This window comes from Myripristis murdjan, chromosome 17 (genome assembly GCF_902150065.1).
Source record: "Myripristis murdjan chromosome 17, fMyrMur1.1, whole genome shotgun sequence".
In the NCBI taxonomy this organism is placed as follows: Eukaryota; Metazoa; Chordata; class Actinopteri; order Holocentriformes; family Holocentridae; genus Myripristis; species Myripristis murdjan.
This window is the reverse complement of record NC_043996.1, coordinates 13990472-14005156: the sequence shown is the minus strand read 5'-3', so window position 1 is coordinate 14005156 and position 14685 is coordinate 13990472. Positions and strand designations below refer to the sequence as shown.

The following is a 14685-nucleotide window of genomic DNA, read 5'->3' as shown; positions in this document are numbered from 1 at the left end:
GCAAAAGAATATACGGGAATTTTGCATATGAGCCACTTGACAGGAATATACCAGAATGTATTTAGTTGTAGTGCTTTTCAGCAATTTTATACACTGTATGGCTACTTCTGCACAGCACGCCAACCACAGCGGTAAACAAAGTTGCCTCTTAAGCTTTCTGAACTGGAAAACCACATCAGCAAACCAGGAAGGAACAAAACTTTTAGGTCATTTTAGTGTTCTGGCTCCGTAATGGAAAGTCATGAAAAAGTCATGCAATTTTACATCAGAGTCGTACCGGGAGCCCGGGAGTGAAATGGCAGCACAAGCTGTTGTCATAGAAAGCTTTGTGATTCTGGTTGTTTCTGACTCTCTAGTCTGAATAGCAGCTCTTTGTCCGCAGGGAGGGCCGAGCTGCCCTCATAACTTCCTTCTGCGTGTTCAAGTTCATGGCTCTCTACAGCATCATCCAGTACCTCAGTGTCACCCTGCTCTACTCTGTAAGTGCAGCCTCTCTCCACATTAGGTTTAATTTTCTCATTTTTCTTTAAAGTATTACTCAAGTGACCTTGAGTAAAATGGGATAAGAACATCACAGTGACGTGTTATTCATTCCCACAGACGAGTGGATAGGCTAAATGTTTATAACTCCAGGTCTGTGCCTTGATTTTACATTTGATGACAAACAAAGCAGTGCAAACATATCCATATTACAGAAAGTCCATCTCTTTTTCCTTAGTGGAGTTAGCTTGTGCAGTTAATGCCTGGGAGTTCGAGTCACTGAGGTGGTTCCCACGCAGGACACAGAGGGTTAATGTGCAGGACGGACGTGAGGAGCAAGTAGAAACAAACTGGGGGGACTGAGGAGATGTTAGGAAACAATAGAGGTTGCTCCTTCACCAGAGATGGAGGATGTTTCTTTTAAAAGTGTCTTGTTCCATTACAGTGTTACTAACATTTAAAGTAACTTGTTGTGTTATAGCGTAATCTATTGGGGAAAGTAATACATTTGAGTGCTGCAGCATTGCTAAATGTGAAACTCCTTTGCAAGGCTTTGCAGGTGTGGATTCTTACTACCTATGTCTTACTCTACAGACAATTTATAGATATCTACAGACATCTAAATTACATTTTACTGCCTCAGGGCTATCAGGATAAAATTCACTGAGTGAAATAAAAAATTAAATGTGTTAATGCAACGGTGCCTGGCTCTGACAGTAAAAGTGGGGCTGTCTGATCTGTGTGTCAGAGATTTACAGATGGATGCTTTGAGATCTTATTCTCTGCTGCTGTATGAATGTGAATGCAACGTGTGTTTATTTATTTATTTATTTTTTATCTCTGTTGTTACCACAGATCCTCAGCAACTTGGGAGATTTCCAGTTCCTCTTCATCGATATCGCCATCATTCTCATCATTGCATTCACAAGTGAGTAAGCGCGAGTGGAAACCTGGGAATCGTTTAAGTGGATATTTGAGTTTAAGGTTCAGAAGATTAGGTTTCTTTAGACTGTCTTCAGTGGCTCTAATCTAGCTCTGCAGAAAAGTTCCCACCACTGTGGTTTGTTTCTGTCTGCAGTGAGTCTGAACTCTGCGTGGAAGGAGCTGGTGTGGCGCCGCCCCCCGTCCAGTCTGATCTCCGGCCCGTTGCTCTTCTCCGTCCTGAGTCAGATGCTCACCAGCTTGGTCTTCCAGGTCCTGGCGTTCCTCTTAGTACAACAGCAGAGTTGGTATGAAAAATGGACGCCTCTCTCAGAGTGAGTAACATTTGTATCAAGACCACTTCCGGCCTCTGAAATTTGCACCATGTGACAAATGCCAGTAAAATTTGTCTTTGGTAGACAAATCATAACAAATAAACTGATGGGTAATGATATTTGAAAGCCTCGGTTATATGCCGTGTTTGCCGTTTGCCGTTATTTTTAGTTTATCAGCCCTTGGAAGGTGAGCCTAAGAGGAAGATGACACCATTTAGTGCTTTGTGATTTGGCTTCATTGGGAATTAAGTGGGGATGAAAAATATTAGATAGAAAGAGTTTGAAGAGAAAAGTGTTTTTGTCCAGCTAAATTCACAGAACAAAGAACTGACAAGTGTTGTTTGCCTCGAGTACTGGTGTATGAAAGGAAAACTTTTCAAAGTTTGGACTAACTCTCTCAGTATTCATCCCACTCCTCTCTGCGACAGTGCCTGCAACGTCTCCAGCGCCAGTCTTTTCCACAGTCAGAATGTGACGCCCCCCCAGAGCCACAACAACATCAAGAACTACGAGAACACCACCCTCTTCTACGTCTCCTCCTTCCAGTACCTGGCCGTGGCCATCGTCTTCTCCAAGGGAAAACCCTTCAGAGAGCCAAGCTACAAGAACTGTAAGCCCAGAGCACAAGAGCATGTGCGTCTGTGTGATGTGTGTATGAGAGGAGATGAGCGCCTGTAGAGACTGTATTAGAAATGTCTGAAATTTGAGTTTGTCTTGAGTACGTAGAACTACTAAATTAAAAAAAAAACAGATGGTGAAAAATGTATTTGAAAATTTGAATTTATAAGACTCGATTTAATAATTGAAAGCAATGAACTTAAACTCAGTGTGATTATTACTGAATGTAACTTTAAGATATAATTTCACATTCAGTTTGCTCGGTTCAAATTCAGTTTCCTGAACACAAGGGACTTCAGAGCCCTTCTCACCCACTGTTCAATTCAAATACAGCCACCGCCGGCACTAATTTTTTTCCATGGATGTGTGATGTGGTAGGAAGATTGAAATTAGCCAGATTACATTGAATTTCTTTTTCTTTTTTTTTATATTTCACCAGGGCCATTCATGCTGTCCTGCATTGGTCTGTATACGTTTCTCTTCCTAATCATGCTGAATCCAATTCCTGCCGTCGACAGCTTCCTGGAGGTAAACTGACGTAAAACTTGTTTTCTCACAGAACGGATGATGTTGTCACTCAGATTGCTTGAGAGAATATCCTGGTGACGAGTAACACCCAGGCTTTACATATGAAAAGCAGAAATGTCATGCTTACAGTAATGAAGAAAAAGATGCTGCAGGTATAGATGTTTTATTTGACGTATCAGAAGGCAGAGGACTGTCAGCCATCTGAGAAGGTGCATGACGTGAAGGAAACCATGTGTGTTGCTGTTGCCGTGACGCTGCCCGCTGTCATCAATCCTCATCCCGTTGCTCTGCCTCCCCTCAGATTGTGTGTGTTCCCCATGACTGGCGCATTACACTGGTCATCATTGTCATAGTGAATGCGGCTGTGTCTTTCATGCTGGAGGTACGCTTTAGGGACATTACACTACACACCCTCTCTGTGACCACTCGCTCCTTTCACCCACTTGCTCAGTCCTTTTTGTTCAAATTTGGCAAACTGTGATTTGCATAATTTGATTCTTCCAACCGAATCAGTACACCACAATAAATCACTGCCTAATGAATCAAGTCGTTGTCATTGTTGTTCAGATTTCCATCTGATTCCCAGTTGCTGTTGTTTCTCTGAGCGGCCAGTGAGCCGTGTCTGTGGCTGTAACCCAATCGTCCTCCTCCTCATTTTGTATGATCAGCTGCCATCTTGTTTCTGTATTTCCCACTGAAATCTCCCGTAGACGTTGGTGCTTGACATCGTCTTGTGGAGGCTAGTGTTCAGAGACAGTCAGGGGCTAAATCAGGCCGTGGTGGCCGCCTCTGCTGACACGCCTCAGGTTGGCAAAGCTTTTCTCTACAGTGTGTTTTTTGTTTTTTGTCTGTCCTCACTTTCTAGACAGAGTCATGCATGTTTCTTAACTCTAATCTCCCTCCACAAAGAATGCAGAAAAGGTTTTCTCTTGGTGTCACTTTCTCGATTTATATCTTTCATTTTGACTAACAATGTTTTTGTGTTATTATTTCCCATAATGTCTGATGTCTGTCTATATAATGATTGGAGAAAAGAGGGTCCCTCAAAGGTCACGTATAAGCAGCAAAATCTTTAAATAGTTATTGTGCAACATCTAGTTTTTCATTGTGTTGCATTTTAGTGGTTATCTGAGTTTATTACTGAAATTTATTGCAATTGTGGTTTATATCGGATGAGAATGAATATTGATTAATAAAGATTTGTGACCGTGTAATTGCATGATTTTTTTTAACTAACAGAGCCTCACTAATATTCACTAATATCCAACAGAGCCTCACTAACATTGTAAAGAATCAGAACTTTGTCCTTTAGCTGGTAATTTTCAGTGGATCTGGATTTTTTTTTCACTGAATAAAAATGTAATTTGACTTGTATTTTTTGTTTTTAAAGCCATCTGAAAATAAAAATGTGGCTTTGGTGGCAGTAAATGTCACAATATTTCCTAGGAATAAACATGATTATAATGCTGGCTCAAAACTACCTTTTTTCGTTCTGATACCCATATTGCATGTTTCCTCAGATGGCAATTGACCGCTGGGGCTCAGCCTTCCTGTCTTGGTTGTTCTGTTGGAATAACAAGCCCCCGAGGATGCGCTACATGCATCTGGCCAGGCAGCTGCAGGAGGACCCCGACTGGCCCCCAGGACCCTCCACTGTCACCTACGCCAGCCAGCCTCAGTCCCTCACTCCCATCGGACCCCATGTGACACCAGTCCAAATGAGGCAATGACGTTGGCCTGCACAGGTTATTTTTTAACCCTCTGGTTCCAGGCTCCAACAAACTGTGGCCTTGAATTAACTTGATTTGAACCCAGAGACTTGACTAGGCAAAGATGTTTTTGGGATCTCGAGCCTGCCAGATGCCAAGGACTGAGCCAAAACCGTCACCCAGGCACCATCCAAGTGCAACAGCTAATGGACACTGTGATGCACACGGCCGTCCATTACATGAATGTAATGCTGCACTCTGCAGGTTGTGGCTTTTCTCAGCGACGGGGCTTGATTCACCAGCGCAGAATGGACAAACACTCAGCACTTGAATCTCAACAGTTTTGTCATGTTACTGAAACTTGAATGTTCAGATGAATGGATGACTTGGTGCCAGCTGTATTCGAGAACATGAAACCACTCGGTGCTTTCATCATGCGTCAGTGTCACAGATGGATTGTTTCCAGCAGTCGTTTCACCCTTTAACAATTTAGACGTGTACGAACGGATGACAATTGTTGCTATCTGAGCCAAATTTGAAAAGCAATGGATCATTATCCTGCCACTGGACCTGTAACTACTTGAGGTGTGGTTTCATTTTCACTGTCAGCCTCAAAAGTGTTAACATCTCATCCGAGAACAGATGGAACAAGGGCTCGTGTTTTCTCAGATGTTCAGAAGATGTCCAGCTACTGTTTCTCCTCAATCTGACAGCCAGTAAATGTCAGTTTAAGGCTTTATGGCTCCAGATGACTCATTCAGCCTCACTGAGAGGGAAAACACACTGTCTTCCACTAACAGTTACTGCTGCTAAAAAAAAAAAAAAAAAAGAGTAAAAGAGCAATGGGAAAGTTTTGTACAGTCATACTGAGTTGTGTGTAAGTGTGAGGGAATTATTTTGTTAACGTCACTGGTTCTGTTGTGTGTCGAAGGCAGGAAAAGATTCTCCTGTGTTGCTGTCATTTCCCTCTGAGATTTTGTGTACATTTTTGATTGAACTTCTTCCTGTGGGAGAGAAAAGCACAAATTCATGTGATTCTTTTGTAATGTCAGCATCGGTGCCACCTAATGTGTGTGTGTGTGTGTGTGTGTGTGTGTGTGTGTGAGAGAGAGAGAGAGAGAGAGAGAGAGAGAGGGAGGGCGAATGAACAAGACAGAGTGACAATGAAGCATTTCCCTTTCCCTTTGTAAAAGTTCTTCATGGATGCATAGTGAAAAGTAATTACCCTTTTCTCAAAAAATGAATTACACTTTTAAGTAAATGCTATGTTGTTTGCTAAAAAAACACCATTTAACACAATTAAGATACTGCACATGAACTATAGTGCTTTAATTACACACAATCATTTTGAAAGAATTTGTAACGGTTGATTTTTAACTCCTGATTTTTATAGCCAGTTTGATATAACTATTTTCCCCCCACAGCTGTTGTGTTTCCCTTTTTCTTTACAAAATGAAATAAATGTAAAAATAAAAATTTCTCAGCTGGAATATCAGTGGAATATCAGTGCCTCTTCATTACAAACCCAGACTTCAGATTTAAATATTGTTTTCATGAGGATACATTTTGGGAAATTTTGGAAATTGCAATGCAGTGTTTATTCTTACTTCTTTACTTTTCTACTATGTTTGACTGACCAAAATGCCTCAGTTTTGACATAATGTCAACAAATATCCCGATGTTTGCTCTGTAGAACTCCCATTACATTTCCCAATAAATCTGTATATTAAGCCACTCTTGCGTGCTTCGTGGGGGGCTGACCTTGGTCACACTTTTTCAGCCAAGACTTACTGATCAATTACGGGCTTTCCCAGCCTCCTCGCTGCCTGGCATATGGGCGCTTAAAGGCGCGAGAGTGGAGGAGAAAGAGGGGTATCATTTCATGTGGAGATCAGGGCCTATAGGCAGTGAATGGGTGGATTTAGGGGGGACTGTGAATAAGGGAAGGGGGTCCTTGGCTGTACCAAAGAAAAGAATCTCCCACAGATCAGGGAAGAGTCTGTTTGGGAATATTCATGATGAGGATGAGGAGGCATCATGAATTCATGTGTGTCTTCCGCGCGGATCATCTCTTCGGTAAACAGCGCTGTGTACAGAGCCAGGATGTCTTGCTTTCGATCGATGTTTGCCATGTAGTTTTGTGGAAAGTGTTGCCTCTCCACAAAGCAATATGGGTTTTTGTGTACTCTCTGCTGTATTCCTTTGTATCGGTGGAGCAACAGATGGAGACTGGTGGAAAGACATAAAGAACCCAAAACACACAGCCTTTCTTTCTCACAGCTAGCTACCCAGCGAGAAAGACTTTCTCAAGCTTGTTCTATTTCAAACATTTTGGTCTCCATCTCCTTTCTCTTTTACCCATACGTTTTTTGTCCAAGTCGTGTACTTTCAAGATTTGTGCCTATACACACATTCTTTGTTTATTCTTTCTTTACTTACAACGGTTCCCACAAAGCCTCCGGGCCTGCCAGGACTGCCTAGTTAGGAGAATAACTGGCAGATAGGGGAGTTTTTGTGGTTGTAACACTCACTGTTTTTGCACCAGAGACTGTTAAAAAGATTTTGGTGCCATCTCAATATGTCTGTAACACGCAGGCTGACTGTAAGCACTTCTGAAAACACGCACACATACACACTACACTGCTTACTCTTCAAGGCCTTCTAATGCTTTTTGAAGTAGCGAGAGTGTGTCCAGGTTGAGTTTTGCCAGGGCCTGAAAGCCATTAAAGGACAATTAAAGACTTTATAGTTCTGGATGGCTCATTCAACTTCATTCAGGATGTGAACATAGTTTTCTACTAAGCGTTGCTGCTGCTACAAAAACATTTTAAAACAACATTGCATATTCCTCACAAAGTTTTCATGCAGCAGTCAGTTCCTTGCTGCACCACTTTACCACAACTATTAGTTGTTGTTGGACACATAAGGCTGTTGCCTTGATTAATAGTCTGGACACAAGGCCAACCTGATGCTCACTTATGGTTGGGCTCATTTTACAGATGACACAAAGGCACCCATGTCTGGTAAAAGGCCTGCTAAGGTCTGTGACCCAGCAGACGGTCACAAAGCCTTCCTCCTCCCTCCTATCCCCTTAGCATGGGCTCCTTCCTCGGGGCATTATGGCGTCCCTGTCCCCTTCCTTTATCAGTCCTCCCAGCACTGAATGGGCTCTGTGGTTGGTCAATAAATTCAGTGATTCAGGGGGTGGACAGTTGCAGCCGTGTTAGCGTTTGTTCACAGGCTTGTCGGAGGGACGGGCCCCGCCCCGCGGCTCTTTGTCTCCCCTGGTCCCTCGACAGGTTAGAAGTCAATGGAGGGCCTTGTGCTGAGGTGGCAGGGGCAGGGATGGAGCCGCCTCTCACATGGCGTTCACATAGGGGGAGGACCAGCTCATATCACTGTGACACTTGTTAGTGTGGGGCCACACAGCGTTGTTGGGTTGCCTCCCTCTCTCCCCGAGGGCCGACGTGATATTCAGCACTTTAAACAAACTAATGGTTAAGGCTGTGGTGTTGCATTGGGGTAAGATGATCTGCACTTAGAGGCCTGGAGTGACCACAGTGAAAAGACATTCATGTTGCGTATCTTGCTATCTCATTTTACACATCAGACTCACAATAAAATGAGGTCAGGGCTTCGTTTGGCCCACCGTTTATTCGAAACACTCTGCGGTGATGGTATATCCAGTCTTTTAATGGAATAAGAATAGCAGTGACGTGCTTTTGTGCCCTCTGAGGAAGGTGCCATACTGTGGCTGATAAAGTTGGGTTAGCCCGCTTCTCAGGCTTGGCTTGGGTAAAGCATGGGAACAGGCAAACTGAGAGAAAAGAAGACGAGGAGAGAGAGAGAGAGAGAGAGAGAGAGAACCATAGATATAGCAACAGACAAACAGAGAGGGGCTTTGGGAGACAGAAAGCAGCGAACAGAAAAAGACGCACAGAGACTGAAGAGGGACTTAGAGCCATGACTGAGGCCTAACTGTCATGAGAAGATGAGAGTTGCCATGGCCACCCAGGAGCCACCCAGCAAGCATGTGAGCAGGGGAGGCTCGGGGGCCAGGGGCCTAGGCCTGGGCTGGTGGATCACATGCACTAACCAGGGATTATGTGCATAAGTGATGAGCACTAAGCCGGCAGGTGAAGAACAGAGGCCCTGGGACAAGGAGCGCGCCATCCCTCAGGACAGCTCCCCGAAAAGAGCAGGGACTTTTTCCCAAGTGAGGCTGATCTCCCATGTGAAGGGGACTCAGCCAGAGGTCCTCGAGTGCTGAAAGGGCATCCCCCAGGCTGCTTTCACAGCGTAAGTGGCCAAAACGGTGGTCTTGTGAGTCATCTTGAGTGGCAAGAATGGGCCATCTTCACATTCATAAATCCCAACGCAAACACACTCATGGATATGGACTTGGATAAGCACCGCATGCTAGTGTATCAGCAGGCCTTTTGTCAAGGGAAGCTTTTTGGTTTGATGTCGATATAAAAGAACTGACAACAGATTCTGCAATCCTATCTGTGAGAAAGAATAAAGAGCCGACTGCAGGACTGTTGTGAAGTTAACTTTGTATATTCTTCATGCACAACAGGCTCCGGGAAGCCCGACGTAACCAGCCGAAATCAGCAGGTTCAGAGGTTGTTTTTCTGTCGTGAATCAATCCTCATAATATCCATGGCCTTACAGGAATGTGTTTGAACCTTGATGGCACAAAGAAATCACATTCCCATGCTCTACAGAGAGAAAATTCACAGTTAACCAACCTCCCCCAACACCTTTTCAAGACGATAGTATCCCTGAACATATTAACATGTAAATACACTTAGATACTTTGACAATGCACTGAAATGCATATAATCTACATGCTAACTAGTCCTTTAAAGAGTTTTCACTGCTGAATGTGGTTTAGAAACACTTTCATGTCTGGGTTTTAAAAATTAAATGTGAGGCCTCTCTTAGAATCTCTAAAAGACTTTTTCAATTTGATGAGGGATAAGGCGATGACTGGATCCCCTTTCAAAGGGGAGACCCAGAGTTCAATAAGACTTCAGTCTCATTGCCTTTGCCTCCAAGTTTAAGGTCTAAATGCTGGCTTTTTAAGAAAGAGCCCACGTTAGGTGACAGATGGCAGGTTGTTATGCTGCTAGGAACTGAGAAATACCAGTTGCTATGGTCCCTTTTTCCTCTGCAGCTTCACTCGCCATAGCTAAGCATCCCTTCCATCGGTTTACTGACTTGGAATAAGCGGACTTGAAACTGCTCAGGTTGTTGTTGACAAACATGAGCCTAGATGAGTCTCCTAATCTCCTAGCTCTTTGTCCCTTCTGTATTGCCGTATAAACAGGGTTGAATAAACTAGAAAACTAAACCTCTGTTTTCAGGCTCCTCTTATCTCACGCAGGGTTTAATCTAATGCCCTCTACCCTTTTTACATCTCTGCCTCCAGTAAATTCGACCATATTTTTGATTCAGTGTGTTGTCATGGCGACCAGTTATTTCCCATCCTTGAGCCCCCCTCCCCTGCTCCTCTTCTCCATTGATACCACTACCTCCCCCCACCCCTTCTTTTTTTGTCCAAATAAAACAAAGCATGGAGTGAATGCGCTCTGAGGTAGGTAAATGTATTCAGTGACATCAGCCAGGACGATTCTATTCTGCCGGATTCCTGTACCACTTGTTTCCAGCCTTGTCTGGGGGCCGGACACTCTGTTGGGCCCATTGTCCCACGTGTATTCCACACAGGCCTGCAATTAATGGAGGCCTTGTCTAAGGCTTCTGGAGCAGAAACTGCTGTTGGGGAGGGGGACAAAAGGCGGGCAGGCCCAGGGCTGGGAGTTGCTATGGGAGGGCCCCCCTTCCCTCTTTAAGGGGGAATTCAAAGGGAGAGGGAGGTACGGAGAACGAGCGGAGCCCTAGATGAGATGTTTAAGTGATCCCCTCTGTCTGTGCCCTCCCCTTCTGGCCTGAGATGTTTTCATACCGGCAGTTGAAAGGGAACTTTCCCAGTATTTGATGATGAGGATGGCCATTTCGCTGCCCTACTGGCTTGGGCATGGCAGGGACCAGGTGGAGGGTCAGTGCAGACCAGGTGAGGATGGAGAGAAGCATGGAGGCTGACAAGTGGCCACTCAGAGTCGAAGCGCTCTATTATCCACTATCCAGGCTGCACAGAGCTGTCGATTGCTAATTTATCAGTGTTACATCGCCTAATGACTCCAATTTTCTCCCCACAAGGGAGAGTTCCTTTCAGCTGAAGTAAGTGATAGATTTTAGCCAACATATTCCCAAGGGTAAACGCCCTTCTAATCCACTACAATTTATATGTCTTCCTGCCCCCTTTCCTTCCCTGAATTTGTTGTTATCAGCCATATGTTGGACGTTGATAGCTTTCTTACCCTTCCTCTGTCAGTGTCTAAGCTCTGCAGTGTCTCCCATCCCTGTGTTCCCACACTGATACAAATCAGGATTGTGCTATAAACCACAGGTCCAGATCACCATCCACAATAAAGGGTTGTTTGTGCCAGAGAAGCGGGCTTATTGAGACCAGAACTGACAGGACATAATTTATGGTCGGCTCTCCTCCTCTTCAGCACCCTCTCATCTGTTGCGTGAAGAACCTCAGCCTCTTTCAAAGGAGCATCTTGTTAAAACATCAAGTCAGAGGACAAACTAACCATTTTATGTGATGCCTAATGAGCACCCACATGATAATGCATTTATGTGATTTAAGTGTGTTTTTTGAATACAGAGGAAACTATCAGTTCAGAGTTGTTGTTTTTTTTTTTTTTTTTTAGCAGCATGTCCTTTCTTAAATTGGAAATTGGAAATAACCAGTATTAACTCTTTTGAGATGGTCACTACTCCCCTGCGAGCATATTTCTGATAGATAGATAGAACTGCATTACTTTTATGAATCATCGTTGTTGGAAGACACTGCCCACTTTAATGCTAGCTCCTCTTATCCTCCTCAAATCTGGACTCAGGGGAAATGTGTGAAGCTATTTTCTGTCTTGTATGTTTACCCTCCAAACCTCAATGCTAACGGGAACACCGCTATCTTGATTCCATCTTAACACCTTGCTATAACAGTCACCATCACCGCAGCCACGATGCAGGTTTATGTTGCACAACCACTTTTTATATTCCGACTTCATGCATTGATCATTTTCTTGTCAATTACTATAACTACATTAGTCACATAACTGGTAAATCTCATTTCGGGCAGAAGGATTGGGTATATTGCATTTGAATATTTGCTCGGGTTTGCAGTTGTGTTGTGAGGCACTCTTGCAAAACCCGGGAGGAAGCCATGGGTAAAAACACTGACCTGGCTTTTGGGGTCATTTCACCTCTGAGGATTTAGGAGCTCTAGAGAAGACTTCTGAAGTCTATTAGGGAGGATAGAGGTGTCTGGTGATAAACCTGCGCCAGATGAAAGCAGTAGAGGTCGATGAAAAAGAGATGTCTGTCAGTAAACATGTCAAGGAAACACTTACTTACATAATATCCACTCTAATGCTGTAATGTTAATGGATGAACACAGGGAGACTGTGCATATAGAGGAATGTGGGAAAGGTCTAATGTGCAATATATGATGAAATTCCACAGAAATTGTTCAGGATGTTTTCTGAAGAGCCTGAAAGGTTTCACTATAAGTTTTTTTTTTTCTCTCAAAAATATCACGTTTGGTCCACTTACCGAAAACTAACACAGTTTCATCCACTTATCTCACCTCCACTATCTCTAACACATTACTCCTCCTTGCAAAAATGTCTGTATTTTAGTAAGTGTTGATGATTTAAAAAAGAATTCAAAAACAGTTGGCATGTGACAACCGCAGTAGAAACGTCCTCAAATGCACCTACATCTCTCAACCACCCAAAAAGGGGCATATGTGTGAATAAAGTGGTCTAGAATGAGGAAATCCACACCAACTGTATCCTCCTACTTTTACCGTTTGGTGTGCTCTTTTCCTATCAAGCATGGTTTACAAGATCTTGCACTCTATAACATCTGCACAGGGATTTTTTTTTTATTCACAGTGCCACTCTAACTTAAGAAATTATGCCCGTTCTCCACAAGACTCATTGGTTCTTATAAATGTTTCCAACTCAGTACGACGACCTTGTTGCTCTGTTACTCTGATGAACTATCAAGGCTTCAACCTCCTGCATGCCAAGCTGCACGAATGCACCTCTAGAACAAATGTGCTTTGTAAATATATACAGATATAGCACAAAAAAATGTCTACTTTTGTAATATATGTGATTGATTTAGGAAGACATATATTATTAAAAAATGGGGGGAAAAAAGGTCAAACACTGCAGAGAATTTGGACGATGAAACACAGTATTTTAAATTACACAGACAATGGTGTCCTGCATCCATACGTGGAACACACACAGTTTCACTTACAAAATCTGCAAGTTTTGGCTTTATAATTGGGTTTTATAGCCCTGAAAATGGCCTGAAAATAAAATTTCACTCCAAGTGAGATTGAAAAGGTGCAAAAATACAAAATTATTGCACAAAATCAACTTTTTCTGCTACTTTTATGAAGGATGGTGGGACAGCTAAGTTCTAGGTTGATTAAAGAGTAACATAAATGTATCCTCTGTATTTTATCAATAATTAATGATCAACTTCTGGTTAAAAAAAAAAAAAAACAATAACAACCCAAAACATCCACAGTGTGATGTTTTGGAAATGAGTGGTGATTGATTTCACCCTTCATATATCAGATAAGGCAGACGGGGAGACTGTGTTAATGGGAGAGGGAGGACGGGTGAGTGTGTCAGGATGGCAAGCCGGGGATTTCCTCCTGACTCCGGCAGACGTCAGGCCTGGAGTGTGTCAGGCTGCAGGACGAGCAGGGGGCCAGCTCTGCTCTGCAACTTTCAAGCACTCGCTGACCCCCAGAAAAGCCCTCACACATTTCTCATGCTGCATCCAGGACAGGATGCATGTGTGAGTGTGTGTGTGTGTGTGTGTGTGTGTGTGTGTGTGTGTGTGTGTGTGTGTGAGAGAGAGAGAGAGAGAGAGCAAGAGAGAGAGAAAGAGTATTTGCACTGAAAGGGCTTGGATGGCTTATTGTTAGACAGCCTGTGATTCACAGTAATGAATGTTTAACAAAGTTGTCAAAAATACTATTTCTCTGAATTTCCTCATGCTTTCAGCTAAAGTCTCCCGTAGAGTTAAGAGCTCTCACTGCACATCAAATGTCACAAATGTTGAAGCAACAGTGGGCAAAGTCAACTCTAACCTGCCACCCAATTATTTGGGTTGTTAATTGATTCAAGTGTTTATTCCTCAGCATGTTGAACGCCGACCTCAACAACATCAACTCCATGAGTGGACACACAGCAGCCCATTAAACACTGCTCCAAATAAACATTAACGATAATAATGATTCAGCAGCTGGAAAATTTGCTGTACATCTTCTGGTTGTTGTAAAGTGTATTTGGATCAAACTGCACTCAACCTGAAAGTGCTAATAACATTCAAACGTAAAATTAAAATTATACTGGAAAGGTAACCTGCATGGAGACCCTTATATCATCTCTGCTTGACACCATGATCACACTGTTAGAAGTGATATTGCCAACACTGTCCAGTTAGATGTGCCTTTCTGGGTCCAACATGGCTTTGAAGGCACTTTGCAAGTGTGGTTGCATTAAAAATCCCAGTATAATCATATCATGCCTTGTATATGATCAACTTAAAATGGCATGCATATAACCAGAATCTTGCTCTGTTGAATTCTCATCTGTAGTTTTAACTGTTAAAATTCACCCTTTGGTTGTTGCTGCTGTGTCTTTGTATGATGTCAAGTGTTGCCTCTTGGTGTATTATCTCATCTTTATTCCCACATTATATGTAAGTAGTTAAGGAATATCAGAGCCATAACTAGACACAAATTTGTGATCCTTACAATTCTTGGGGGCATGGTATGGCGGATTTTGTGTCTGCAATGTGCTGGTTCCCGACTGCAGTAATACAATAATATTTGTTGCATGCATGTCTGCCTCAATGATCCTTTTTTTAAGCTTCCTTGCAAAATGCATAGAAAAACGTTGGTTTTCTTGTAGGGCCATGCATTCATTATC

General features: G+C 43.1%; 1 protein-coding gene across 5 annotated transcripts in view; it reads left to right on the top strand.

Annotated features, from left to right (window-relative positions):
• The window catches only part of LOC115375782 (probable cation-transporting ATPase 13A3), a 30684-nt gene extending 25193 nt beyond the window's left edge, over positions 1 to 5491 (top strand). For 2 of the 5 annotated variants that reach the window (XM_030075317.1, XM_030075322.1), the window contains 7 exons: positions 383 to 479; positions 1336 to 1408; positions 1559 to 1736; positions 2165 to 2346; positions 2794 to 2882; positions 3184 to 3264; positions 3593 to 4050. In XM_030075317.1, the coding sequence (XP_029931177.1) occupies positions 383 to 479; positions 1336 to 1408; positions 1559 to 1736; positions 2165 to 2346; positions 2794 to 2882; positions 3184 to 3264; positions 3593 to 3958 (1066 nt within the window). In that variant the 3' untranslated portion in view covers positions 3959 to 4050. Of the gene's footprint in view, positions 1 to 382; positions 480 to 1335; positions 1409 to 1558; positions 1737 to 2164; positions 2347 to 2793; positions 2883 to 3183; positions 3265 to 3592; positions 4051 to 4402 lie in introns of those variants that run through there. The other 3 variants (XM_030075319.1, XM_030075320.1, XM_030075321.1) reach the window with 3 other exon arrangements.
• Positions 5492 to 14685: the final 9194 nt, after the last annotated feature.